We start from the raw sequence: 27,375 nt of genomic DNA, 5'->3' as shown, positions 1-27,375 counted from the left end.
TAAAAGCCGCCGCCGCCGCCATCGCCGCCGCGCCGGGGGAGCGGCACCCCCCCTTCTGCCTCCCCTCGGTGCGCCGGGGGGGGGATACGGACATGGCTGGCGGGAGGGTGGGGGAGCAGGCACCCATAGGTGCCTGTGGGCACCCCTTCCCCATTCGGGGAAACTGAGGCACGTGGGGGCTGCACCCAGGTGTCCCCCCCCCCCGCCGCCACCCCGGGGACGAGGCAGAGGCTCGGGTTGCATTTTGCTTTAATTACAAAAAGCTCACGTCAGCAGTAGGAAACCCCCCCCCCGTCCCCCCCCCCCAGCCCGCACGCACCCAGGGGTCCCTCATCCCCCCTCCCCATACCTCCAAAATATCCTGCGCCGGGTGCCACCCACCGCTGGGTGCCCCTGAGCAGGGGCACAGCCTGAGCCTTACCCCCTGGTGGGGGGGGGACACACAAAATACTGGGCGGGGGGGGGAGGCCCAGGCCTTCCTGTCCCCCCCCCCCCCCACCCCGGCCGTGAGTGCCCGAGCACGGCCAAGGAAGGGTTAACACACCCCATGGCCACGCACCCACCCCGTGCCCCCCCACCTGGGGGGGGGTCAGCATGCGGCGGGGGGGGTATATATCTCTTTTTTGTATTTTTTCATGTATTTTTTAAATAAAAGCCTCCAGCCGGCACTGCGCTGCGGAAAACTCATGGGTGTCTTTGCCCCCCCCCCAACCCGCCGCTGCTGCCCGGTGGTGCCAGGGGGGGACAGTTGTGGCACCTGGCACCCAGGGCCAGCGCTGGGCGTCACCCGAGCCTGGCCCCCCCCGACGGCGTGAGCACCCGAGCCCCTGGGGTGCCCCCTCCCCGAACCGCGCGGGTATCTCATGGCGGGGAGGGGGGGGGCTCCTTCCTCGCCCACGGCGCGGGGACAAACCCCGGACCCACGTGTCACCGCCGTGTCCCTCCCCGCCGAGGTTTTGGGAAGGGGGGGGGGGGAAAGGGGCTCCAAAGTGCAACGGGGCGAGACCGTGTGCCCCCCTCCCCAAACCCCGGAGCGGCGGCGGGCGGCAGCGGCGGCGGGCAGGGCCCTCGGCGCCCGCTCCCCGTTAGATGGACGTCTCGTCGCTCCTGTCCGCGGCGGGGGGGACGGGGACGAGGGGGTGGTGGGAGGGAGGGGTGGGGGGGGGACAAGACAGACGGATGCGTGTTCACGAGCCGGGCCGGGAGCGCGCGGGCAGCGCCCTCCGCGCCCAGCCCTCGCCCGGACAGACAGCGATGGAGGGGGTGGCGGGTGGGGGGGAGAGGGCAGGCGGACCCCCCCCTTCCTCCTCCTCCTCCTCCCCGGCCCCCACATGTTAATGGAGAAAATTAAAAAACAGAAATCTGGGCGGAAGGGGAGCGGGGACAGAGAGGAGAGAAGAGGAAGGGTTAGTGCCCGGGCGCAGCGGCCCGTGCCGTCCCCGCGGGCACCGCGCGGCAGTGCCCCCCCCGCCCCCCGTCCCGTCCCCCCCCCCCAACCCGGGGCTGCCACCCACTCACTCGGAGCCGGAGGAGTCCTCGTCCACGGTGCCCGCCTTGATGCTCATGGCGACGGGCGTCACGCCGCGGAGCTGCTCCTGCAGGCTCCGGCGGGGCCGGGGGGCGGCGGTGCCCCCCCCTCGGCCGCCCTCGCTGCCCGACGAGCCCCGCCACGAGCCGGGGGTGCCGCTGCCGCTCCTCTGGCCCCCGGCGGCGCCCGGCCGCTTCTTCTTGAGGATGCCTGCGGGGGCGAGCGGCGGCGGTGGTGAGCGCGGCGGGGGCCGCCCCCAGCGCCCGCGGGTGCTGGGCACCCCTTACCTTTGTGGGGCTGGGTGGCAGGACGGGGGGGCGGCGGCGGCGGCGGGTCCTCGCCGAGCCCCCCGCCGCCGGCCGCCTCCACCGGCAGCGCCCGCGAGCCGCCGTGCCCGTCGCTCTCGCTGGCCGTCGTCACGAATTCGCCGGGCCGCGTCGGGGCGCCCCCGGCGTCGCCCGGCGGCCGCTCGGGGCCGGGGCCCAGCAGGTTCTCCCAGCAGGTTTGGGCGCCTTCGGCCTCGCTCTCCGAGGAGCGCGTGGAGCCGTACGAGCCGCTCTGGTCGTCCTCCAGCGACAGGTCGCTGTCCGAGTCCGTGTCGCGCTCTGGGTGGCAGCGGCGGCGGGGTGAGCAGGCCGCCCCGGCGCCGGCTGAGCCCCGGCAAACTCGTGCCAAGCCCTACGAGCCGCAGCGGGACGGTGGGGGAAGGAAGCGCTCCGCGCCGCCTCGCCTACCGTTAGGCTGGTCCTGGGCGTCGAGGAAGAGCCCGGCGGGCTCGGGCAGCGCCCCGCGCGCCTGGCCGCCCCGCGGCGCCGGGTCCTCCCTGCAAGAGGAGAGCGGGGAGCGGCGGGAGCCGTGCCGGCCCGCCCGCGCCTGCCCCCCGCCCCGGCGCCCGCCGCACCTGCGCACGAAGGGGATGTAGCTGTGCTGGCTCTTGCCCGAGCGGGCCGTGCTGGGCAGGGAGCCCGCCGAGTCGCCCAGGGGCGCGTGGTAGAGCTGCCCGGCCACGTAGGTGCTGTCGCGGCGGTACGCCTGGCGCGGGGAGGGAGCGGGGATGGGGGGGGGGGACGGGCAGGCGGGTGGGCACGGGGCTCTGGCGCCCTGCGCCGTCCCCGCGCCGCCCGGCCCCCCGCCGCCGCCCCCCGGCGCGGGCACTCACGGCGGTCAGGGTGGATTTGGTGGCGAGCGCCGGGTCGGCGGCGGCTCTCCGGGCGCAGCTGAAGCGCAGGCTCTTCCTCGCCTCCTTGCTCAGCACCACGCAGAAGAGGAAGATGAGGGGGCCCTGGCGCGGCGAGGGGGCACCGTGGGCGCGGGCAGGGCACCGCGGCGGGGACCTCGGCGGGCGCCCCGGGGTGCCCCTCTCCTCCCCTCCCCGTCCTACCCCCGTGTCCGTCCCTGTGCCCGCGGGTGTCCCGGGCAGGGGAGCTATATGGGCACGGGGGGGTCCAGAGAGATATTTGGGTGAGGGGAGGTATTTAGGGATACGCAGGGGAGGGAGGCACGGGGGGCTCAGGGGTCATGGGAAGACGGGGGGCAGAGGGACAGGGGCAGCACGGAGGGATACAGGGGGGCTGGGGGAGGCCCAGGGCTACAGGGACACACGGCGTAGGGGCAGGGGATAAAGCGGGCACAGGGAGGTATAGGGGCACAGCGGGGGGCAGGGGGCACATGGGGTATAGGGGCACAGGGGGGCATAGGGAACATGGGGGGGCATGGGGCAAAGGGGAGTATGGGGACAGGGGGGTATAAGGGATACGGGGGGTAAGGGGGCACAGGGGGGCACAGTGACACGGGGATATAAGGGACGTGGGGGGGATATAGGGGACACAGGGGTATAGGGGGCACTGAGGGGTACAGGGGAGGCCCGGGGGGGCCCGGGGGGGCAGCGGGCGACGCGGGGCCCGGGGGTACCTGGAGGCAGTTGGAGGCGGCGAAGAGGTAGTGGAAGAGGATGGCGTCGCTGTTGACGGAGAGCAGGGCCAGGAGCCAGGCCAGGCTGGGCAGCACCAGCACCACCACCGCCGTCTGCAGCCCCGAGCTGCCGCCGGCACCGCCGTCACCGCCGCGGCACCGCCGGCACCACCGCCGCGGCACCGCCGCAGCACCGCCGGCACCACCGCCAGGGCACCGCCGCCAGCACCACCAGCACCGCTGGGGCACCGCTGGCATCACCGCCGGGGCACCGCTGGGGCATCACCAGCACAACTGCCGGCACCGCCGGGGCACCACCGCCAGCACCGCCGGAGCACCACCGCCAGCGCCACCGGCACCACCGCCGGGGCACCGCCAGGGCATCACTAGCACCACTGCCGGCACCACCGCCAGGGCACCACCGGCACCGCCGCAGCACCACCGGGGCACCACCGGCACCACCGGGGCACCACCGCCGGCACCGCCGCGGCACCACCGGGGCACCGCCGCAGCATGGTGCCGCCCCGCAGGCCCCGCTCCGTCCCCGCTGCAGCGTGCGGCCCCCCCTCCAACCACCCGCCTGTGCCCGCCCCCCGGCCCCCCGCGCCCCCGGCCCCCACTCACGCCGTGCCCTTCTTCTCGAAGCCCTGCGGGGCGGCGCAGGTGGCCCGGGCCGCCAGGACGAGGAAGAAGACGCACATCTGCGGGGGCAGCGGGGTGAGCGGGGCCGCGGGCGCCCCCGGCCCGGCCCGGCCCCGCCGGCGCCCCGGCCCGTACGCACCGCCACGGCGCAGGCGATGGGCCCCGCCAGGCTCCACACCAGGCTGTCGTGGATGGAGAGCCAGCAGAAGTCCGGGTTGCCGTAGCCCTCGGGGTCCAGCCCCACCGCCAGCCCTGGGGGGGGGGGGGGAGAGCAGATGCACTGCTGGGGGCGGGGCCACGCCAGCGAGGGGCGGGGCCACCCGATGGGCGGGGCTAAGGGGGCACAGAGCACGGCAGGGCCCTGGAGCCAGGCTGGGGAGGGGGCTGTGCTCTGGGGAGGGGGCTGTGCTCTTGGGGGTGGGGCTGTGCTCTGGGGGCGGGGCTGCGCCCTGGGGGTGGGGCTGTGCTCTTGGGGGTGGGGCTGTGCTCTGGGGGCGGGGCTGCGCCCTGGGGGTGGGGCTGTGCTCTTGGGGGCGGGGCTGCGCCCTGGGGGTGGGGCTGTGCTCTTAGGGGTGGGGCTGCACTCTTGGGGGCGGGGCTGTGCTCTTGGGGGTGGGGCTGTGATCTGGGGGCGGGGCTGCACTCTTGGGGGCGGGGCTGTGCTCTTGGGGGTGGGGCTGTGCTCTTGGGGGCGGGGCTGCACTCTTGGGGGTGGGGCTGCACTCTTGGGGGCGGGGCTGCACTCTTGGGGGAGGGGCTGTGCTCTGGGGGCGGGGCTGCACTCTTGGGGGCGGGGCTGTGCTCTTGGGGGTGGGGCTGTGATCTGGGGGCGGGGCTGCACTCTTGGGGGCGGGGCTGTGCTCTTGGGGGTGGGGCTGTGCTCTTGGGGGCGGGGCTGCACTCTTGGGGGTGGGGCTGCACTCTTGGGGGCGGGGCTGCACTCTTGGGGGAGGGGCTGTGCTCTGGGGGCGGGGCTGCACTCTTGGGGGCGGGGCTGCACTCTTGGGGCGGGGCTGCACTCTTGGGGGCGGGGCTGTGCTCTTGGGGGCGGGGCTGTGCTCTGGGGGTGGGGCTGTGTTCCTGGGGGTGGGGCTGTGCTCCTGGGGGCGGGGCTATGCTCTGGGGGCGGGGCTGTGCTCTGGGGGGAGGGGTTATGGTCTTGGGATGGGGCTGGGCTCTTGGGGGTGGAGCTGCACTCTTTGGGGCGGGGCTGTGTTCCTGGGGGTGGGGCTGTGCTCCTGGGGGCGGGGCTAAAATATAGGGTATTACCCTGACAATAGCCCCACACCCTGGGGTCAGGGTGGGGGGGGTGGACAAGGGGGCGTGGCCATTGGAGCACGGGTGGGGCAATGCTGGGGACCAGGGGGTGTGGTCATTCAGGAGGAGGCGGGGCCACATCCCCGGGAGGGGTCCTGCTCTAGGGAAGGAGGCCACGCCTGGGGGGCGGAGTTATGAGCAGGGGCGTGGCCACCCCTTGGGGGCAGGGCCACACCGGGATAGGGCACTAACTGGGGTGGGGGGAGCATGGCCATGCCTGGGGTGGGGCTGGAGCTGGGGGCGGGGCTAGGATAGGGGGCGGGGCCAGTGGCAGGGAAGGGGCGGGGCTCACCGGTGATGAAGGCGGGCAGCCCCCAGCCCAGGACGTGGTAGAAGCGCATGGGCCCGCGGTCGACGTGCCGGGGCTCGCTGCGGCGCCGGTAGAGGTGCAGCCCCTCCAGCAGCGCCCAGCCCACCGCGCTCATGTACAGGAACTGCAGCAGGATGGCCACCACCGTGCACGCCAGCTGCGGCCCGGCGCCCCGTCACTGCCGCCGCCCCCGCCCCGGGGACAGCCCCCAGCGGGGTCACCCAGCACCGGGGACGCTCTGCAATGGGGATACCCCGCACCGGGGCCACCCCACGCTGGGGCGACCCCCCCCCCAGTGGGGCCACCCAGCACCGGGGACACACCACACTGGGGCAACCCCCCAATGGGGCCATCCTGTACCAGGGACACCCCATACTGTGGTGACCACCCAGTGGGGCCACCCAGCACTAGGGATACCCCACCCTAGGGCAACCTCCCAATGGGGCCACCCAACACAGGGGCCACCTGACACTGGGGCAACCTTCCAATGGGGCCACCCAGCACCAGGGACACCCCACCCTAGGGCAACCTCCCAATGTCACTCGACACCAGGGACATGCCACCCTAGGGCAACCTCCCAGTGGGGCCACCCAACACTGGGGCAACTCCCCAATGGGGCCACCCAGCACCAGGGACAACCCCCCCCGGGGCAACCTCCCAATGGGGCTACCCAGCACCAGAGTCACCCCACCCTAAGGCAACCTCCCAATGGGGCCACTCGACACCAGGGTCACCCCACACTGGTGTAACCTCCCATTGGGGCCACCCAGCACCAGGGACACCCCATACTGTGGTGACCCCCCAATGGGACCACCCAGCACTAGGGACATCCCACCCTAGTGCAACCTCCCAATGGGGCCACCCCGCACCAGAGTCACCCGACACTGGGGCAACCGCCCAATGGGGCCACCCAGCCTCGGGGACACCCCATACTGGAGCACTGGGGCCACCCTGCAATGAGGACGCCCATCACCGAGGACACGCTGCAACGGGGCCACCCCACCGACATATATACCTGCCCCCTGTGGTCACCCCGCCCCCTCAGCAGCCCCCCAGCAGCCAGAGCCCCGCCCCTTCAGGAGCCCCGCCCCCGCGCACCGGCAGGTCGGCCTGGTTGATGCCGAGCAGGAAGACGAGCTGGGCGAGGAGCAGGGCGGTGGCGCCGTGCCGGCGGATGCTGTGCCGGTTGGAGCGCAGCCCCCGCAGCGCCGCCAGCGCCAGCACGGCCAGCAGCAGCCCGGCCAGCGCCACCCCCAGCGAGGCGTAGGTCAGCGCCGCCAGCGGCAGGATCTCCCCGTTCTGCGGGAGCCTGCGTCACGGCCCCGCCCACACCACCCCGGCCCCGCCCACACCACTCCACGGGTCAACCCCGCCCACTAGGCCCCACCCACACTACCCCGGCCCCGCCCATCTGGCCCCACGGGCCCCGCCCACATCGACCCTGCCCCCATAAGCCCCGCCCACATCAACCTCATGGGGGGAGCCCCACCCACACTGCCTGGCCCCACCCATGGGACAAGCCCCCCCCACCAGTCCCACGGGGGAGCCCCGCCCATGCTGCCTGGCCCCACCCACAGCACCCCATGCACAGTCCTGCCCACGCTGATTGGCCCCACCCACAGCACCCCACGCACAGCCCCGCCCACACTGCCTGGCCCCACCCACAGCACCCCACGCACAGCCCCGCCCACGCTGCCTGGCCCCACCCACAGCACCCCACGCACAGCCCCGCCCACGCTGCCTGGCCCCACCCACAGCACCCCACGCACAGCCCCGCCCACGCTGCCTGGCCCCACCCACAGCACCCCACGCACAGCCCCGCCCACGCTGCCTGGCCCCACCCACAGCACCCCACGCACAGCCCCACCCACGCTGCCTGGCCCCACCCACAGCACCCCACGGACAGCCCCGCCCACGCTGCCTGGCCCCACCCACAGCACCCCACGCACAGCCCCGCCCACGCTGCCTGGCCCCACCCACAGCACCCCATGCACAGTCCTGCCCACGCTGATTGGCCCCACCCACAGCACCCCTCGCACAGCCCCGCCCACACTGCCTGGCCCCACCCACCCACAGCACCCCACGCACAGCCCCACCCACACTGCCTGGCCCCACCCACAGCACCCCATGCACAGCCCCGCCCACGCTGATTGGCCCCACCCACAGCACCCCATGCACAGCCCCGCCCACACTGCCTGGCCCCACCCACAGCACCCCATGCACAGCCCCGCCCACACTGCCTGGCCCCACCCACAGCACCCCATGCACAGCCCCACCCACGCTGCCTGGCCCCACCCACTGCACCCCACGCACAGCCCCGCCCACGCTGCTTGGCCCCACCCACAGCACCCCATGCACAGCCCCACCCACAGCACCCCACGCACAGCCCCGCCCATGCTGCCTGGCACGGACAGCCCCGCCCACGCTGTCTGGCCCCGCCCACAGCACCCCACTGACAGCCCCGCCCACGCTGCCTGGCCCCGCCCACAGCACCCCACACACAGCCCCGCCCACGCTGCCTGGCCCCGCCCACAGCACCCCACGCACAGCCCCGCCCATGCTGCCTGGCCCCGCCCACACCACCCCACGCACAGCCCCACCCACGCTGCCTGGCCCCACCCATGCCAGGAACCCCACCCACTTTGCCCAGCCCTGCCGCCCATCAAGGCCCTGAGTGGTGCCACCCATGATGCCTGGCTCCACCCACACCCTCTGATGGGAGACCCCGCCCCCGCAAGCCCCGCCCCCTGGGGAAGCCCCGCCCCCCGGGAGCCCTCGCCTCGCGCCGGGAGATGTCCATGAGGACGGCGAAGCTGGTCAGGTGGTTGCACTGGCAGCTGACGTGGCTCCGGTTGCGGAAGACGACCTCGCAGCCCCGCGCCGACCAGCCGCCCGCGCCGCCCGCCCTGCGGCGCCGCGTCAGCCGGGGCCCGGGGAGGCCGCGGGCAGAGCCGCCCGCCCCGGCCCCCCCGGCCCCGGCCCCGTGCCCGGCCCCGCGCTCACAGCAGCGAGTGGTTCCAGAAGACGCAGACGGGCTTGGAGCGCTCCTGGGTCTCGAGCAGGCGGAACTGCAGGGTGATGGGCTTCTCCAGGGCCCGCGGCGCCCGCTCCGCCGCGTCGTGCACGCTGATGCTCACCACCGGCGTGTTGATGATGGGCCGCTTGGGCACGCTGCCGGGGCGGCGGTGGCGGCGTCAGGCACCCCCGCTGCGCCCGCCCCGCTGCCCCCGCCGCCGCCCCCCTCCCCGCGCCCGGCGGCGGGTACCGGAGGCTGCGCTTGTCCGTGTCGTACTGCTCGGGCAGGAGCCCGGCCAGCGTGCGGTAGATGATGACGCTGGCAATCGCCTGCCCCTCGCTCGGCTCCGGGTGGCGCTTGTGCCTGGTCACCAGGGGCACCTCTTCCTCCTCCTCTTCCTCCTCCTCCTTCTCCTCTTCCTCCCCTCGGTCCTGCTCGCCGGGGCCCGGTGGGGGCTTCCCGGGACCGGCGGAGGGGTCTGCAGTGGGCACGGGAGAGCGCGAACCACGACTGCACCACTGTCCCCATTGCTGTCCCCTTGGGGCCATGTCAGCGTCCCCACCGCTATCACCCCTTGACCATGCCAATATATCCGCTGCTGTCCCCCTGCAGCCATCCGAGTGTCCCTACAACTGTCCCCCCCCAGTCACACCAGTGTCCCCACCGCTGTCCCCCCATGGCCATGCCAGTTCCCCACCACTGTCCCCCTGCGGCTGCACCAGTGTTCCCACCACTGTCCCCCTGCAGCCATGCCAGGACTCCCGGCGGGGGACACTCACGCCTACCCTCGGCGGGCTGGAAGACGCTCTCGGGCAGGATGACGGTGGTCTCCAGGTCGGGGGGCTTCTCGCCCCGCAGCGCCTCGTAGCGGGGCAGCCGGGCGCCCGCAAAGTTCACCTTGTCCAGCCGCACCACCGACACCACTGCGGGGCACGGGCCGCTCAGCGCCGCGTGCCTGCGGCCCCCGCCTGTCCCCGGGCGCCCGCGGCCGCCAGCCCTCACCGATGTTGGGGGTGACGATGGTGAAGGGGCTCAGGTAGGTCTGGCGCATGTTCTGCGCCAGGGCGCTGGCGTAGTCCTCAAAGTGCTTGAGCAGCCAGGCGGTGCCCCCCTCCGTCTGCTGGATGAGGTCCCAGTGGCGCTTGTTGCTGGCGTCGAGCAGGGCGCTGCCCACCCGCAGCAGGTTCTGTGGGGGACGGGCAGGGGTGGCCAGGGGCACCCGGCTCCCCTGGTAGGCACCCCGGGGTGGTGACCCCCCCTACCCCACCCCCTGCCTGTGCCACGGCACCTGGGTCTGGTGCCAGCCCGCCCGCAAACACCCCGGGCAGAGGTGCCCCTTGGGGCTGGCCAGAGCTGGACGTTGTCCCTGAAGCTGGGGCGAACCGCTGGGAAAGCGGGTAGCCACCACGGTGCCCATCACCCTGGCATCTGGCCACCCTACTGCAAGGCATGGATTCGCCCCTGCCCTGCTTGCCAGCAAGGCTCTGTGGACCGGGGATACCCCAGCACTGCCAGCTGACACCAGATATGGTGTAAAACTGCCCCTGCCAAAAGGGTGCCCATCACCCTGGCATCTGGACACCCTACTGCAAGGCACGGATTCTCGCTGGCCCAGCCCTGCTTGCCAGCAAGGCTCTGCAGACCAGGGGTACCCCAGCGCTGCCGGCTGATACCAGGCACAGCTTAACCCACCCCTACCAAGAGGGTGCCCGTCACCCTGGCATCTGGGTACCTCAAAGGGGACACCGAATCCCCACACAGCTCAACCCTTCCCCGCGGAACAGGACACGGAGGGGCACGTTGGCACCGCTGCCGGTCCCCGGGCAGCCCCTACCCCATGGCGCGACCGCCTTTCAACGAGTGCCCGTCACCCCGGCGTCCGGGCACCCGGCCGGGCCGGGGAGCGCGGCGCCCGGCTCACCTCGGTGAAGTGGACGTCCTGGGTGGCGGCGAGGCGGAAGCCGCGCTGGGCGCTCTCGTGCTGCAGCAGGCGCGCCGAGAGCTGGTAGGCCAGGCGCACGTCGCTGCCGAAGTAGGCGGCCGTGTGCCGCGTGGCGTTGTGCAGCTGCAGGGCCACCCGCTGCGACTGCGCCGTGTCCAGCACCGACTCGTTGCGCACCAGCCGCTCCGCCTGCCGGCGCCCGCCCGGCGTCAGCGCCCGCCGCGCCGCCGCAGGGGGGCCCGCCGGCGGCTTCCGCCCCCCCCCCCATCCCCGCGCGCGGGCGGGGGGGCACTTACGAAGCCCTTGAGGGCGGCGAAGGCCAGCGAGGTGCAGTTGAAGAGGTTGGGGGGCAGCCAGCCCTTGTGCTCGTCGCAGTGCCGCACGGCCGTGCCTGCGGCGGGGAGCGCGCGGGCGTCAGGGCTGCCCCGCGCCCGCCGTCACCGCCGCCACCGCCCCCCGCTGTCGCCTTACCGATGGAGCCCTTGGGGCACGGCGCGGCGGCGGGCAGCCCGAAGCGGGTGCGGGGCCACCAGATGTTGGCCTCGATGGCGCGGGGACAGCTGTCGTAGTTGACTGCAAAGCGAGGCGGGCGTCACCGCCGGGTTGGGGTCAGGGAGGTGGGAGCGGGCGGCCGGCGGCACCCGGGGCGCCGGCACCCACCTTCGCAGCCGCTGGCCGTCACCTCGGCGAAGGGGTTGTCGCAGCGGTCGCAGTGGCGCCCGATGACGCCCGCCTTGCACGGGCACTGCCCGCTGGCGGCGTCGCAGATGCGGGACAGCGAGCCGGTGGGGTAGCAGTCGCAGAGCAGGCAGGCGTCGCTGCCCGCCGGCCGGTAGTGGTTCTCCTGCGGGCAGAAAGGCGCTGGACTCCGGTGGGACGGCGGCAGCGGCGGGCACCCGGCGGCACCGTCCCGGCTGGCTCACCTTGCAGCGACACTCGCCCGTGGTCTTGTTGCAGTCGGGGTCGAAGCCCTTGGCGACGTCGCAGCTGCAGGGGCCGCAGGTGGGGTGGCCCCACCAGCCCCGCGGGCACGGCTGGTCGAACCTGCGCGGGCGAGACGGCACAGCGGGCGCGCGTCCCTTGGGCGCCCGCTCCCGCGCGCCCGCCCCGCCGCCACTCACTTGTGCTCGCAGTAGGGCCCGAAGTAGCCGGGGGGGCACTCGCAGGCGTAGCCGCGCGAGGAGCCCGGCTTGCGCGTGCACGTGGCCTGGTGCTCGCAGGGGTTGAGGGCGCAGGCGTTGATGCAGCCGTCGCCGTAGTAGCCTGCGCCACCGCCGCCACGACGTGAGAACGGGCACAACTCGGGACATGTGCCGGCTTCCCCCCCACCCCCAGCCCGCACCCTCCAGCACGGCCCAAGGGGTGGCAGTGCCCAAGGGGTGGCAGTGCTGGGGGGGAGCAATGGCCAGGGCAGTGGTGGCAGGGGGTGACAGTGCCCAGGTGACAGCGCTCAGCAGGTGACAGCACCCAGTGCAGCACTGCCCAAGGCGGTGGCAATGCCCAAGTGACAGTGTCTGAGGCTGCATTGCTCAAGGGGTGGCAGCACCCAAGGAGGTGGCACTGCCAGAAGTGGCAGTGTTGGGGGGTGTGTGCAATGGCCAGGTGACAGTGATAGGGGGTGGCAGCACCTTGGGGACAGTGCCTGGGGGTGGCAATGCTCAGGGCAGCAGTGGTAGGCAGTGGCAGCACCCAGGTGACAGCACCTGGTGCAGCATTGCTTTGGGGGCCACACCTGGGGGGTGGCAACGGCAAGGACGGCAGCGCCGAGGGGGTGGCAGGGGCAGGTGGCAGCGCCGGGGCCCTCACCCGGGTCGCAGCTGCAGGAGAAGCTGTCCCAGTCGTCGCTGCAGTAGCTGTTGCCCGGGCAGGGGCTGGAGTCGCAGGGGTCGGGCACGGCGCAGCCCCGCTCCACGTTCACCCGCGCCGCCTCGTTCACGTCCAGCGCCACCGCGCTGGCCGCCGTCTCGCCCACGCGCACGCCCTGCCGCCGGGCGCCTGTCACCGCTGCCACCCCCTTGGCCTGGCCCCGCCGTGCCTCAGTTTCCCTCGGACCCATCCTCCCAGGCCAGGGCACCCAGGGACCACCCCAGCGCCACCCTGGTCCCTGCCCTGTACCTGCACCCTGTGCCCAGGCCCCGGGTCCTATCCCACCGTCCCAGAGCCATGTCGCTGTCCGTACCCGTGACCACCCTGTATGTCCCCATGGCCCCCTGGGTGCCCATACGCATGCACCTGTGCCTACGTCCCCATGCCCTGTGACCATGCCCCATGCCTATGTCCCCATGCCCGTACCCATGTCCCCGTGCCCATACCCACGCCCCATGCCTATGTCCCCGTGCCCATACCCATGCCCCCATGTCGTGACCATGCCTCATGACTATGTCCCTGTGCCTGTACCCATGTCCCCATGCCCTGTGCCCATGTCCCCATGCCCATACCGTGTGACCATGTCTTCATGTTCCCATGTCCAAGCCCCATGCCTATGTCCCCATGCCCATGTCTTCTCAGGCAGATGCCCCCATCCATGTCCCCATGCCCATACCCATGCTCTGTGCCCATACCCATGTCCCCAGGTCCGTGTCCCCATGCCCCTGCCCGTACCTGGAGGCAGCCGCGGAAGCCCTGCTCCACCTCTCCGTCGTCACCCGCCAGCCCGCCCACGCTCAGCGTCCGCAGCGGCAGCCCCTGCAGCTCCCCGGCCACGTCGGCCACCGCCTGCGGGCACAGCGCCGCTGAGCCGCCCGCCCCCGTGGGCCGGGGGGGCAGCGGGGTCCCCCTGCCCGCCTGGGCCTCAGTTTCCCTCCGGGAAGGGCCCCGCCGCAGGCACCTGGTGCCGGCCGTAGTCGAGGGCCAGGAGGAGCAGGGCGGCGGGCGGGGGGCGGCCGGGGGCCCCCCGCAGCTCCAGCTGGACGTGGTGCCAGTCGCCGTCGTTGACCTTGGCGTGGGGCAGCCGGAGCCAGGCCAGGCGGGTGCCCCCCTGCCACAGGCCCGCCTCCGCCTGCCCCTCGCTCAGCTGCCGAGAGAGCCGTCAGGGCGTCTGCCGCCCCCCCTCCCCGGGAATACCCCCCCCGACCTGCTCCCAGCCCCCCCCCGGGAAATACTGCACCCCAAGCTGCTCCCAGCCCCCCCCCCGGGAAATACCCCCCTCGACCTGCTCCCAGCCCCCCCCGGGAAATACTGCACCCCAAGCTGCTCCCAGCCCCCCCCCAAGGAAATACCCCCCCCCCGAGCTGCTCCCAGCCCCCCCCCGGGAAATACTGCACCCCAAGCTGCTCCCAGCTCCCCCCCCCGGGGAAATACCCCCCCCCCGAGCTGCTCCCAGCCCCCCCCCCCAGGGAAATACTGCACCCCAAGCTGCTCCCAGCCCCCCCCCAAGGAAATACCCCCCTCGACCTGCTCCCAGCACCCCCCTCCGGGAAATACTGCACCCCGAGCTGCTCCCAGCCCCCCCCCAAGGAAATACCCCCCCCGAGCTGCTCCCAGCACCCCCCCCCGGGAAATACTGCACCCCAAGCTGCTCCCAGCCCCCCCCCAAGGAAATACCCCCCTCGACCTGCTCCCAGCACCCCCCTCCGGGAAATACTGCATCCCGAGCTGCTCCCAGCCCCCCCCCCAGGGAAATACCCCCCCCGAGCTGCTCCCAGCTCCCCCCCCCCAGGAAATACTGCCTCCAAGCTGCTCCCACGCACCCCCCCCCCGGGGAAATACCCCCTCCTCGAGCTGCTCTGAGCACCCCCCCCGGGAAAATACCCCCCCTAGAGCTGCTCCCAGCTCCCCCCCCCCTCAGGAGAATACCCCCTCCCTGGGGAAATACCCCTTCCCCAAGCTGCTCCCACACCCCCCCCGGGGAAATGACCCCCCCCCAGAGCTGCTCCCGGCCTCTTCCCCAGGGAAATACCCCCCCCGGGGAAATTACCCCCCCCCCAGAGCTGCTCCCGGCCTCTTCCCCAGGGAAATACCCCCCTCCCCCAGAAATACCCCCCCCCAGGGCCGTCCCCCTTCCCCCCCCCGGGGAAATATTCCCCCCCCCCAAGCTGTCCCCATTCCCCTCCCCAGAAATACCCCCCCAAGCTGCCCCCACCCCCCCCAAGAGTGGCTGCCAGCCCCCCCACCCCCGGGGATCCCCCCCCCCCCAGCAGTGGGTCCCACCTGGAGGGTGATGGCGGCGGTGGCGGGCCCAGGCCCAGAGCCCGGCCCGGCGGCGGCGGCGGCGCGCAGCAGCAGCCCGCCGGGCTGGCGCGTGCGGAACATGAGGGCCAGGTGCCAGGGCGGCGCCAGGGGCAGCGGCGGCGGCGGCAGGGCCGGCCCGCTCCAGGCCGCCCGGCTGCGGCCCACGAAGCGCTGCGGGCCGGCCATCTCTGCGGGGGGCCGGAGCGTGGGGCCGGGCGCCGGGGCTGCCCCCCGACCCTGACCTCCTCCCCCCCCCCCAAACCCTGCCCACGCCGCCGCCCTCACCCACCGTCCTGGCAGCTGGGGCCGCCGAAGCCCAGCGGGCACTGGCAGCTGGCGCCGTCCCACTCGTGCACGCAGGTGCCGCCATGGCGGCAGGCGCCGCCCTCGCACGCGTTCTTCTTGGCCGGGCAACCTGCGGGCGGGCGGCGTGTGGGGCCGGCCCCACGGCCACTCTCGGCCCCACGGCCGCCCCCGTGCCCCCCGGCCACCCCCCAGCCCCACGGCCACCCCCGTGCCCCCCCCAGCCACCCCTGGCCCCCCGGCCGCCCCCGTGCCCCCCGGCCGCCCCCCAGCCCCATGGCCCCCCCCTGTGCCCCCCCGGCCACCCCTGGCCCCACGGCCACCCCTGTGCCCCCACGGCCACCCCCCGGCCCCGTGGCCGCCCCTGCGCCCCCCCCGGCCACCCCCGGCCCCACGGCCACCCCTGTGCCCCATGGCCACCCCCGTGCCCCCCGGCCACCTCCGGCCCCACAGCCACCCCCGTGCCCCCGGCCCCCCGGCCACCCCCAGCCCCCAGCCACCTCCGGTCCCACGGCCCCCCGGCCACCCCCGGCCCCAAGGCCACCCCCATGCCCCACGGCCACCCCTGTGTCCCACGGCCACCCCCGGCCCCACAGCCGCCCCTGCGCCCCCCCCGGCCACCCCCGGCCCCACGGCCACCCCTGCGCCCCCCCCCCGGTCACCCCTGCGCCCCCCTCAGCCACCCCTGTGCCCCCCGGCCCGAGCCCTGCGCCCCCCGGCCATCCCCGGCCCTACAGCCACCCCTGTGCCCCCCCTGCACCCCCCAGCCACTCCCAGCCCCATGGCCACCCCTGCACCCCACAGCCACCCCTGCACCCCACAGCCCAAGCCCTGTGCCCCCCCTGCACCCCCTGGCCACCCCCGGCCCCACGGCCCAAACTCTGTGCCCCCCAGCCACCCCCGGCCCCCTGGCCACCCCTGCGCCCCCCGGCCTGAGCCCTGCACCCCCCGGCCACCCCTATGCCCCACGGCCACCCCTGTGCCCCCCTGTGCCCCACGGCCACCCCCAGCCTCCCGGACACCCCCATGCCCCCCCTGTGCCCCCCAGCCACCCCCTGGCCCGAGCCCTGCACCCCCCGGACAACCCTGCGCCCCCCGGCCCCACGGCCACCCCCACGTGTCCTGGAGCCCTCCTCCGGCCCCACACCCCCCAATCCCCCCCCACAGACCCCCATCCAGCCCCACAGCTCAGCACTCCCCCAGCCCCACACCCACATACCCAGGGGCACAGAGACCCCTGGGCACTGCCCTGCCCCACACCCCCCAACCCCACAACCCCCCCCCCCAGACCCCCATCCAGCCCCACAGCTCAGCACTCCCCCAGCCCCCCGGCCCCACAGAGACCCCCAGGCACTGCCCTGCCCTACACCCCCCAACCCCCCCACAGACCCCCATCCAGCCCCACAGCTCAGCACTCCCCCAGCCCCCCATCCCCATACCCAGGGGCACAGAGACCCCCAGGCACTATCCTACCTCACACCCCCTGACCACCCCCAGCCCCTCACACCCCCCGGCCCCTCTCCAGCCCCACAGATCAGCACTCTCCCAGCCCCACAGTCCCATACCCAGGGGCACAGAGACCCCCGGGCACTGCTCTGCCCCACACCCTCCAACCTCCCCCCATAGACCCCCATCCAGCCCCACGGCTCAGCACTCCTCCAGCCCCCCGGCCCCACAGAGACCCCCGGGCACTGCCCTGCCCCACACCCCCCAACCTCCCCCCACAGACCCCCATCCAGCCCCACGGCTCAGCACTCCCCCAGCCCCCCAGCCCCGGGCACAGAGACCCCCGGGGAAGTAACCCAGCTCGGCGCCCCCGGCGCGGCCCCCACCTGGCACGGTGCCGTTGTTGGCGACGAAGGCGGCCAGGTCGACGGGGCGCTCGTCCACGTGCAGGTGCCGCATGCAGCCCACGAAGTGGCGGCTGCGGATGGGGAAGCTCTCGGGCAGCGCGGGCACGCCGCCCAGCAGCAGCGGCCCCGTCAGATCCAGGGACCTGCGGGCGCGCGGCGTCACGGCGGGCGTCGCGGCGGCAGCGCCCCCTCCGCCCCCCCCCCCCCGCCCCCCGCCCCGGCCTCACTTCTTGGTGCCGGACTGGGTGCCCTGCGCCGCGCACGAGTAGTTGCCCAGGACGGCGCCGAACTTGAGGGCCATGCCCGTGTCGCAGTCGTCCACCGTCACCACGGCCACCTTCTGCTCCGAGGGGCCCTGCGGCAGCCCCGACTTCCCCAGCACGGGCTGCGGGCACCGGCGGGCAGGGCTGAGCCGCCTTCCTCCAGGGTCTCCCTCCACCCACCTTCCCCTCCATCCCTCCCGTCCACACCTCCGTTCCTCCATCCTCCTCCCCTAGACCTCCGCCCGGCCCTGCTCCGCCCATCTGTCCCCCATTCCTCCCTCCAATTCACTGCACCAACTCTCCATTCCTCCATCTACCAAGCCTTCATCCATCTTTCTACCCCCTTCACCCACCTCCCCACACCTCCATACCCTCTTCCATTCCTCCATCCATCCCTCCAGCCCTCTCTCCATCTCTCCATCCAAACCTCCATCCCTGCTCTTCTCCATTCTTCCTCTCCTCCATCCATGCATCTGTCTCCCATTCCTCCCTCCACTTTTCCGTCCCTCTGCCCCTCCATTCCTCCATCTACCCACCCTTCATCCATCCTTCCATCCATCCATCTGGACCTCCATCCCTGCTCCCCTCCATCCCTCCCTCTCTCCATCCACCTATCCTCCATCCCACATCCATCCATCTGGACCTCCATCCCTGCTCCCCTCCATCCCTCCCTCTCTCCATCCACCTATCCTCCATCCCACATCCATCCACCTGGACCTCCATCCCTGCTCCCCTCCATCCCTCCCTCTCTCCATCCCCTTATCCTCCATCCCACATCCATCCATCTGGACCTCCATCCCTGCTCCCCTCCATCCCCCTATCCTCCATCCCACATCCATCCATCTGGACCTCCATCCCTGCTCCCCTCCATCCCTCCCTCTCCCCATCAACCTATCCTCCATCCTACATCCATCCATCTGGACCTCCATCCCTGCTCCCCTCCATCCCTCCCTCTCTCCATCCCCTTATCCTCCATCCCACATCCATCCATCTGGACCTCCATCCCTGCTCCCCTCCATCCCCCTATCCTCCATCCCACATCCATCCATCTGGACCTCCATCCCTGCTCCCCTCCATCCCTCCCTCTCCCCATTAACCTATCCTCCATCCTACATCCATCCATCTGGACCTCCATCCCTGCTCCCCTCCCTCTCTCCATCCCCCTGTCCTCCCTCCATCCTTCCATCCCTCCCTCCCTCCATCCCTGCACCCCCCTCACCCTTCGCCCCCCGGTGCCCCATCCCTCACCTTGTTGTAGTAGTGCAGCTGCACCCGGTGCCACTGCCCGTCGCTCACGCCACCCGGCACGAACGGCGACACTGTGGTTGTGGACTCGCCTGCGGGCACCGCGTGCGTGAGGCCACCGTGCTGGTGGCGGGGGGCGCAGCGGTGCAAGGCTTGGGGTGGGTGGGGAGGGGGGATGGCACCAGTGCCCACCAGCGCCCGGCGGGTACCTGCCGAGAAGGTGAGCTGGATCTGCTCGCCGACGATCTCCAGCGCCACGAAGTCGTGCTTCTCGTTGAAGCGCCCGTTGTAGAGCAGCAGCCCGTCCCGCTCCTTGGTGGCGAAGCTGGGGGACCGGGGGGTGAGGGCCAGCCCCACGGCCCAGCGGGCGCGTGCCCACTCCCCATGCCCCCACGGTCCGGTCCCACACGTGCCCCGCTCCCTCGCCCCATTGTGTGGTGCCCCCAGGCCTGTCCCGTGCCCCAGTACCTCACTGTGCCCCCCAAGGGTGCCCTGACAGCCTGTGGCCCCCAAGGCATGTCCCCGTACGGTGTGACCCCCCAGGCATGCTCCATGCCCTGCTAACCCCCAGGACACCCCCGACCCCATCACCCCATGCCCCACCACCCCAAGCCCCCAGGCATGCTCCATGCCCTGCTAACCCCCAGGACACCCCCGAGCCCCATCACCCCATGCTCCACCACCCTGAGCCCCATCACTCCATGCCCCATGCCCTACTACCTCCCAGGACACCCCAAGCCTCATCATCCCATGCCCCACCACCCTGAGCCCCCCAGGCATGCCCCATGCCCTGCTACCCCCCAGGACACCCCAAGCCCCATCACTCCATGCCCCACCACCCCGAGCCCCCCAGACATCCCTGTGCTCCCTGGGACACCCCGTGCCTGCCGAGACGCCCTGCGCGCACCGACATGCCCCATGCGTCCCCGGCACACCCTGTGCCCATCACCCCGGCTCCGGGCGCTCACGTGAGGGCGAGGGTGAAGTGGAAGCGCTGGCGCAGACCCCGGAAGGTGACGAAGGAGTGCGGGGGGAAGCTGCGGGTGCTCACGGCGCAGAAGGGCTTCTCGTAGTGCCCGGGGGGGCACTCGCAGCGGAAACCCCCCACCAGCAGGTTGACGCAGGTGCCCCCGTTGCGGCAGACGCCCGGCACGCAGCGGCCCAGGCGGGTGTTCAGCTCGCAGCGCTCCCCTGCACGAGGCACCGCCTGGCACCGGCCCCCGGGGACGGCGGGGGCCACCCGGGCGTCCTGGCCCCCCCACGGGCTGCTCCCCTCGCCACAGCTGCTTTATCCCCAGCTCCATCGCTGTGGCAACCGCCTCCCATTGCCACGGCAACCAAGAGACCATCCACCCACCCACCCCCAAATCCGGATGCCTGCCCCCCAGCCTGAAGCTGAGCCCAGAGGTGCTCAGCCCCCCCCCGGGATGGGGTGTGGGGTGCCCAGGAGGCCCAGCGTGGGGCTGTCGCCAGTGTCCCCCACCCAGGCCACGTGTGCCTGGGAGCAGATGACCGGGACACTGTGGGATGGGGAGCTGCTCCGTGGGTGAGCCAGGCACCCCAGCAGGGTGCCCTGCCCCCCCCAGGGCATCTCAGCACCCCAGGGTGTCCCCAGCTCCCCCATGCTGTCCTCAACACCTCCCAGCATCTTTGGCACCCCAAGGCGTCCTCAAGTTCCCCAGGACATCCATGACATCCCAGGGTTTCCCCTGCCCCCCCAACGTGTTCTCAGCACCCCCAGGGTATCCCCAGCCCCCCCAACATCCTCAGCACCCCAGGATGTCCTCTATCCACCCCACAGTGTCCTTGGCACCTCAGGGTGTCCCCCAAGCTCTGCCCACCCTGAGGTGCCCAGTGGTGCCCATCTCCCCCCAGACCTCATGCACAGACCACTAGGATGGAGGAATGGGAGAAGGCAGGGGTGGAGAGAGGACAGAGGGGTGGTGGAGGGATGATGGAGGGAGGAGTGGATGAAGAGCCAAGGGTGAGAAGGGTGGCTACATGGAGGGCAGGAGAGAGAGGGACAGACACATGGGGGATGGAGAGGGGAATGGACGGAGAAACAGCAGAGGGAAAGATGGATGGGGGAGGGCTGGATGAAGAGATGACAGAAGAAAGTAGAGACAGAAGGAAAAATGAACAGAAGAAAAGGATGGGGACAAAGAGAGGAATGGATGGAGGGAGGGATAGCAGAAGGGTGGGCAGTGGAGGGCTGACGGGGAAGGATGACAGAGGGATGGCAGGGGAAGGGACCGGTGACAGAGGGCTGAAGAGGAGCTGGACGAAGGGATGACGGGACAGATGACGGAGGGATGACAGAGGAAGGGGCTGATGACGGAGGGCTGAAGAGGAGCTGGACGAAGGGACAACAGGGTGGGACCACGCAGGAGGGGACTGCCCCGACGCCCTGGACAGCGCGGCCCCGCGCCGGGCTCTCACCGGTGAAATCCTCGTGGCACTCGCACGTGTAGCCGCCCTCGCGGCTCCGGCAGCGGCCGTTGCTCCCGCAGGGGCTGGAGTAGCAGAGGTCGATCTCGGTCTCGCAGTAGTCGCCGGTGAAGCCGGGCGGGCAGCGGCACCGCAGCCCCGTCACGGGGTGGATGGGCCGGAAGAGGATGGTGTCGGAGGCGAGGAAGGGCGCCGAGCTGTCGAACTTGAGCACGGAGACGCAGCGCATGTAGTTCTCGCAGGGCTCGCGCAGGCAGATGTTGTCGTCGAAGGGCAGCACCCGCTGCGCCGAGATGGCGGCCAGCAGCGAGCGGTTGAGGTAGAGGCGCTCCTGCAGCTCCTCGGAGGAGAAGAAGCGGGCGCCGCGGGCCGAGGCCGGCAGCAGCACCGAGAGGCTCACGTTGAGGATGCGGGCGGCCCGCACCTCCGTGTCCGTCTGGATGTTGAAGAGGACGACGCGGTGGCGGGGGGCGGCCAGCACCGCCGCCACCCCCTCGAGGAAGAGGCTGAGCAGCGGCGAGAGGAAGCGCTCCTGGGACATGTCGGCCAGCCGCAGCGTGATGCTGTTGCTCAGCATCTCGTCCGTGATCACCGTCACCCGCAGCGTGCACTGGGCCGTCGCGCTGTGGACGCCGTCTGCGGGCGCCCCGAGGCCGTCAGGCAGGGGACACGGTGGCCCGGCCACCCGCTCGCCGCCGGGCAGCGGAGGGCAGCACCCGGCCGGGGGTTGGGGACACTCCTGCCACCGAGCCCCGGGTGCACGGCGCTGGGGACGCGGGCGCGCGGGCTCACCCTGCCCGGCGCCCCCTCCCTGGGACCGGGGGGGGGGGGGACGGAGGGAGGACGGACAGATGGATGGAGGGCACCAAGGGAGAAGGGGTCCCGCAGCCGCGAGGGATGGCGACGCCGGGGCGGGATGGAGCGGGGGGGGGGGGGACGCGGGGCGGCGACGGCGGAGGTGATGCCGGGGGGGGCGCGATGCGATGCTGGGGGTCGACGGCAGATGGGGGACGATGGCAGAGGGCCGGGTGGCCCCGGCGGTGGCCGGGGGCAGGTTGCCATGGCCGCGGCCGCGGGGGCCCAGCTATGGCCGGAGCTTTTGTTCGCCCCCGGCTCCAGCTCCCTCCCGGCTGCCCCCGCGCTTGGGGGGGGGGGGAGCGGGGGGGGCTCCCACCCACCCTTTGTGCCCGGACGCCTGGGCTCCCGCCTGCCCGCTTGGTGCCGGGGGGAGGACCCAGGCGTCCTGGCCGCCTCAACCCCCCATCGCTGCCCCGCAAGCTGGGGCGGGGGGGAGGATTTGGGGAGGATGGAGGGGGGGGAACATAAGCCCAAGCGCCCCCCCATCATCCCCTGCCGAGGGTGCGCCGGGGCCCCTCATGCCTCAGTTTCCCCCCTGCTCCCCAGCCCTGCCGGGACCCCCCACCTCGGGGACACAGGGGCGCGACGGCTGCAGGGTTTGGGGACCAGCCTGTCCCCCTGCAGCATCAGGCACCCATGGGAGCCCCCCCGGTCCTCCGTCACCTCCAGCGCCGCGTCGGGGTGGCGCGCCGGGACCCCCCTGCACCCGTGGGGACGCAGCGGTGCTGCCGGGGCGGGAGGTGACCCCCAGTTTCCCCAGTGACTCAGTTTCCCTCGCTGCCCCACGACGGGGAGGCGAGCGCCCGGGGCGCCCCCTCTGCACCCAGCACCCCCGGTGGGCAGACACCCCCCCCTGGCAGCACCCATGGCACCAACCCCAACATGCACTGTGCACCATCACTGTGGCCCCCTCGGTTGGCTGCGGCCTCCTTCCCACTGGCGGCCTCCCCCCCCCCAACACATGCACCGTGGCTTGGGACCCCCCCAAACGGGCACATCGGGGTGCCGGGACCCCTCCAAACCCATGCACCAGGCTGTGGGCCCCCCCCAAAGGGGCAGCGCTGGGTCCCGGGCCCTCCTGAAGACATGTATTGGTGCCAGGAGCCCCCCCAGACACACATGGGAGGACTTGGCCCCCCCCAATACATGTAGTGGGTTCTGCCCCCCTAAGACAGAGGGGTCCTGGATCTCCCCCAAAAAACACGCACTAGGGTCTTCCCCCTGCCAAAAAACACTGCCAAACCATGGATGAGGATGAGGAAGAAAAAGGAGGTGCTGGGGACCCCGACTGTCCCCATCCAGGATATCCAGGTGGGGGGGGGGGGAATGTCCCCTGGCCTTCCCAGATGGGCACCCACATGGGTGCAGCAAGGGACTGAGCCCCCCACCCATATCAGCACCCCCATATCAGGGTGGGGGGGACCCCAAAAAAAAGCACCCCCCCACACACACACCAGGCAGGAGGCAGCCCCCAAGGTGAGGAGCACCCATATGGAGTTCCCCAATCCCACACCTTGGGGGCACCCCTCAAATCCTCCCCCCCCACCCCTGGGCCGTACCTGACACCGAGACCTTCATGATGGCCTCCAGTGGGCGGTTGTTGTCCAGGGCCCGGCTGAGGCGCAGCTCGCCCGTGCTGGGGTCCAGCAGCACCAGGTTGAGCTCGTTGCCCTGCTCGAAGGCGTAGGTGAGGGTGTCGGAGACGTCGGGGTCGTGGGCCGGGATGCGGCCGATGACGCCGCTGGGGAAGCTGCCCGAGTGGTTGGTGATGTAGTTGTTGAAGAGGATCTCAAAGTTCTTCAGCTGGGGGCTGTTGTCGTTGGTGTCGCGCAGGCAGACGTGCACGGTGGCCCGGCTCACCAGCGGGGCCGAGGTGGCCTGCACCACAATGACGTACTCCGCCTTGGCCTCGTAGTCCAGGTCGGCCAGCGCCGTGAGCTCGCCGGAGAAGATGTCCAGCTGGAAGACCTCAGGGATGTTGCCCTCCACGATCTGGTACATGATCTGGGCGTTGGTGCCCTCGTCGGGGTCGGTGGCCGTGATGCGGGCCACCACCAGTCCAATGGGACTGTTCTCCTCCACAAAGATGTCAAACTCGTCCCGCTCAAAGACGGGCGGGTTATCGTTGACGTCCAGCACCGTCACCTGGATCTCCACAGGCGTCCGCTTGGCCGGGACACCCTTGTCCACAGCATAGGCCCGCAAGGTGTAGAGCGGGACATTCTCCCGGTCCAAGCGCCGCAGCGTGCGGACGATGCCCGAGGTGGACTCAACGATGAAGTCACCTTCACCATCATCGCCGCCCTGGAAGGTGTAGAAGACCCTGCCATTGAGCCCTGAGTCGCGGTCGGTGGCAGAGACCTGGAGGACGCTGGTGAAGGCCGGCACGTCCTCGTACACAGAGCCCTGGTAGCCGTCGCGGAGGAACTGTGGGGCGTTGTCATTGACGTCGCTCACCAGGATCTCCAGGTAGGTGGTGTCGGACTTCTGCGGGATGCCGTTGTCCCGCGCTGTGATGGCCAGCGTGTAGGACACCTGGTCCTCGTAGTCCAGTTCCATCTGGGTGGTGACAGCACCCGTGTCGGGGTCGATCCTGAACTGGGGGATGCTGTCCTCCATCAGGTAGGTGATGCGGGCATTCTCGCCCGTGTCCTCATCCGTCGCGCTGATGACCACTACTGTGGTGCCCACAGGCCGGTCCTCGTTGATGTTGACAGTGTAGTGGGAGCTCTGGAAGACGGGCCGGTGCGTGTTGGCATCCGTGACGTTGACGATGACCTGGGCCGTGTCCTGGCGGGTGCCGTCGGAGGCGGCGATGGTGAGCAGGTACTGACGCTCCAGCTTGTAGTCCAGGGGCAGGGCGAGGGAGATGAGGCCGCCGCCGCTCTGGCTGGTGATGGAGAAGCGGTTGCGGGTGTTGCCGCTGGAGATCTGGTAGGTGATGACGCTGTTGGCGTCGCGGTCGATGGCAGAGACGGTGAGCACGCTGGTGCCCACGGCCGCGTCCTCGTTGAGGCGGGCGCTGTACTCGCGCTGCGTGAACTCGGGGCTGTTGTCGTTGACGTCGAGGACGGTGATGCTGACGCTGGCCGAGGACGCCATGGGGGGGCTGCCCTGGTCCTGCGCCTCCACCCCGAAGCTGTAGAAATCCATCGCCTCCCGGTCCAGCTCGGAGGCCACCACGATCCACCCGGTGCTGTTGTTGATGGCGAAGGGGAAGCCGGCCCCGATCTCCAGGAGGCTGTAGACCAGGCGGGCGTTATCGCCCGAGTCGGCGTCGATGGCTTGGATGTGGATGACGGAGTAGCCCACGGGCACGTTCTCCAGCACGGTGGCCTGGAAGGGCGTGCTGACGAAGATGGGCGCGTTGTCGTTGACGTCCAGCACCTGGACGGTCACCAGCCCGCTGATGTTGGAGAGGGGCGGCCGGCCGCCGTCCTGCGCCCGGATGCGCAGGGTGTACTCCTTGCTGGCCTCGTAGTCCAGGGGGCTGACCACGTCGACGGCGCCCGTCTGCGCGTCGATGTAGAAGTGGCCCCGGGTGTTGCCGCTGACGATGCTGTAGTGCACCAGGGCGTTGCTGCCCTTGTCGCGGTCGGTGGCCGTCACCCGCAGCACGGCCGAGTTGGGCGCCACGTCCTCGGGCACCCGGGCCACGTAGCGCTTCTCGCTGAACTGCGGCGCGTTGTCGTTGTCGTCCTCCACGGCGATGCGCACCGTGGCCGTGGCGCTGCGGGGCCCCGGCTCCTGCCCTTGGTCGGCGGCCTCCACCAGCAGCTCGTAGGCCTCCACCGCCTCGCGGTCCACGGGGCCCCGGGTGCGGATGACGCCGGAGCGCGGGTCGATCTCGAAGACCTCGTTGGGGCCGCCGGCGTTGAGGAGGCGGTAGAGGATGTTGGCGTTGGGGCCGGCGTCGCCGTCGGTGGCCCGCACCGTCAGCACCTCGTAGCCCACCTCCAGGTTCTCCCGCACGCTCTCCCGGTACTCGGCCTGCTCGAAGGCCGGGTCGTGGTCGTTGGCGTCGCTCACCGTCACCGTCAGCGTGGCCAGCGCCGTGCGCCGCGGCGTGCCGTGGTCGGTGGCCGTCACCCGGAAGACGTGGGTGCTCTTGCTCTCGCGGTCCAGGGGGGCGGCGGTGGTGACGGCGCCGCTGGCGGGGTCCATGGCGAAGAGGGCGTCGGAGCGGCTGTCGAAGAGGGCGGCCATGGCGTAGCGCAGGCGGCCGGCCTCCCCGCCGTCGGGGTCCACCGCCGTCACCCGCGCCACCGCCGTGCCCGCCGGCCGGTTCTCTGCCACCGCCGCCTGGTAGCTCGCCGGCTGGAACTGCGGCGCCGCGTTGGCCCCGCGCCGGCCCCGCGCCGCCCCGCCGCCCCCAGAGCTCCCGCCGCCCGGGGAGCGCCCGGTGCCGCCGCCGCTCCCGGTGCCCGGGGAAGGCCCGGTGCCGCCGCCGCCGCCCGCGGTGCTGCTGGAAGCGCCGGTGCCGCCGCCGCTCCTGGAAACGCCGGTGCCCGGGGAGGGCCCGGTGCCGCCGCCGCCGCCGCTATTGCCGGTGCCGCCGGAGCGCAGGGGCAGGCGCGTCCCCCGCGGCGGCGCGGCCGGCGGGCAGGTGCCGGTGCCGGTGCCGGTGGCGGAGCCGCAGCCGGTGCCGGGCTGCGCCAGCGCGGGCAGCAGGAGCGCCAGCAGGAGCGCGGCGCCGCGGGCGGGCGCAGCGCCCATAGCGGCCGGTGCGGCCCGGTGCCCCCGGTGCGCCCCGTGCGCCCCGCGCCGCCGCCGCCGCCGCCGCCGCCGCCGCCGCCGCCGCCGCCGCCGCCGCCGCCGCCGCCGCCGCCGCCGCCGCCGCCCGCGCGCGCCCGCCGGGGCGGGGCACCTCATTTGCATAGACCTGCTGCGCTCTTAAAGGGGCCGCGCCGCCTCCTCCCCCCCCTCCGCCCCCCCCCCCCCCCCCCCCCCCGCGGGGAGCACCTGGCGCGGCCGCAGCGCGCCCCGCGTGGGGGCGGGAGGGGGCGCGGGGCGCGCGCTCACCGCACGCGCACCCGCGAAGCACGCCCGGAGCGCGCCCGCGCACCCACGTTGCACCCCCACCCCGGGGCATGCCCACGCGCGCGCACGCACGGCGTGCGCCCGCGCACAGCCCGCGCACCCGCAGCCCTGCGCGCGCCCGCGCATAGCCTGCGCGCCGTCCACAAACCCGGCGCGCGTGCAGCGCGCACACGGACACAGCCTGCGCGCGTAGGGCATGCACAACCACGCGAGAGAGCACACACGCACCGTGTGTCGCTGCTGCACACTGTCACACCGCAGCGCACCGGCGGTCACCCTGCAGCGGTGCAGCCCCATGGGCCCTGCACCCCCAAACACCCCCCAGCTTGGCAGCACCAGGAGCAGCTGCTCTTGGAGGCTCTGCGGGATGGGACGGACCCACGGCACTGGGGAGACTGGAATGAACTGGGAAGGGCTAGGACGCACCGAGGACTGGGCGCCGGGCCCAGGGCGTGGGTGCTCGGCAGGAAGGCGCAGAGCCGGCCCCAGGGCCCCAGGAGCAGAACGAGTCAGACGGGTGCGTTTTGGG

The 27,375-nt window shown here is 72.4% G+C and overlaps 1 protein-coding gene across 2 annotated transcripts; it reads right to left on the bottom strand.

Moving 5' to 3' along the window:
• Window positions 1–971: 971 nt before the first annotated feature.
• CELSR2 (cadherin EGF LAG seven-pass G-type receptor 2) lies at window positions 972–26,045 on the bottom strand. 2 transcript variants are annotated; one of them, XM_068918451.1, is made up of 34 exons: window positions 23,366–26,045; window positions 20,940–21,584; window positions 19,469–19,691; window positions 18,710–18,825; window positions 18,504–18,592; window positions 17,220–17,377; window positions 16,972–17,135; window positions 15,126–15,251; window positions 14,816–15,024; window positions 13,494–13,679; window positions 13,268–13,381; window positions 12,473–12,647; window positions 11,788–11,929; window positions 11,590–11,710; window positions 11,327–11,510; window positions 11,138–11,239; window positions 10,963–11,057; window positions 10,646–10,855; window positions 9,727–9,910; window positions 9,504–9,647; window positions 8,974–9,202; window positions 8,712–8,879; window positions 8,488–8,614; window positions 6,807–7,007; window positions 5,691–5,865; window positions 4,221–4,333; window positions 4,064–4,140; window positions 3,440–3,566; window positions 2,688–2,810; window positions 2,430–2,560; window positions 2,263–2,351; window positions 1,816–2,133; window positions 1,519–1,738; window positions 972–1,107 (listed from the first exon to the last, which is right to left on the bottom strand). In XM_068918451.1, exons 1-34 carry the CDS (start codon window positions 26,010–26,012, stop codon window positions 1,086–1,088), a joined length of 8,154 nt encoding a protein of 2,717 aa, XP_068774552.1. In that variant the 5' UTR covers window positions 26,013–26,045; the 3' UTR covers window positions 972–1,085. The 2 variants fall into 2 exon arrangements, with proteins under 2 accessions (XP_068774552.1, XP_068774551.1); XM_068918450.1 differs by lacking the exon at window positions 972–1,107 and adding an exon at window positions 1,260–1,362.
• Between the last annotated feature and the right edge of the window lie 1,330 nt (window positions 26,046–27,375).

The sequence above is a fragment of the Struthio camelus genome, chromosome 24 (assembly GCF_040807025.1).
Source record: "Struthio camelus isolate bStrCam1 chromosome 24, bStrCam1.hap1, whole genome shotgun sequence".
Taxonomy (NCBI): Eukaryota; Metazoa; Chordata; class Aves; order Struthioniformes; family Struthionidae; genus Struthio; species Struthio camelus.
The sequence above is the reverse complement of the archived record's forward strand: the minus strand, read 5'-3'. Positions and strand labels throughout refer to the sequence as shown.

What these genes read in the sequence shown, in the direction of transcription:
- CELSR2 (XM_068918450.1), bottom strand. Translation starts at nt 26,012, where the DNA reads ATGGCCGCCCTCTTCGACAGCCGCTCCGACGCCCTCTTCGCCATGGAC. An exon ending in CACTTCACCCTCGCCCTCAC is followed by an intron (nt 18,826 to 19,468) that starts GTGAGCGCCCGG and finishes CCGGTCCCCCAG; the next exon opens with CTTCGCCACCAAGGAGCGGG. An exon ending in TACATCCCCTTCGTGCGCAG is followed by an intron (nt 2,352 to 2,429) that starts GTGCGGCGGGCG and finishes CTCCTCTTGCAG; the next exon opens with GGAGGACCCGGCGCCGCGGG.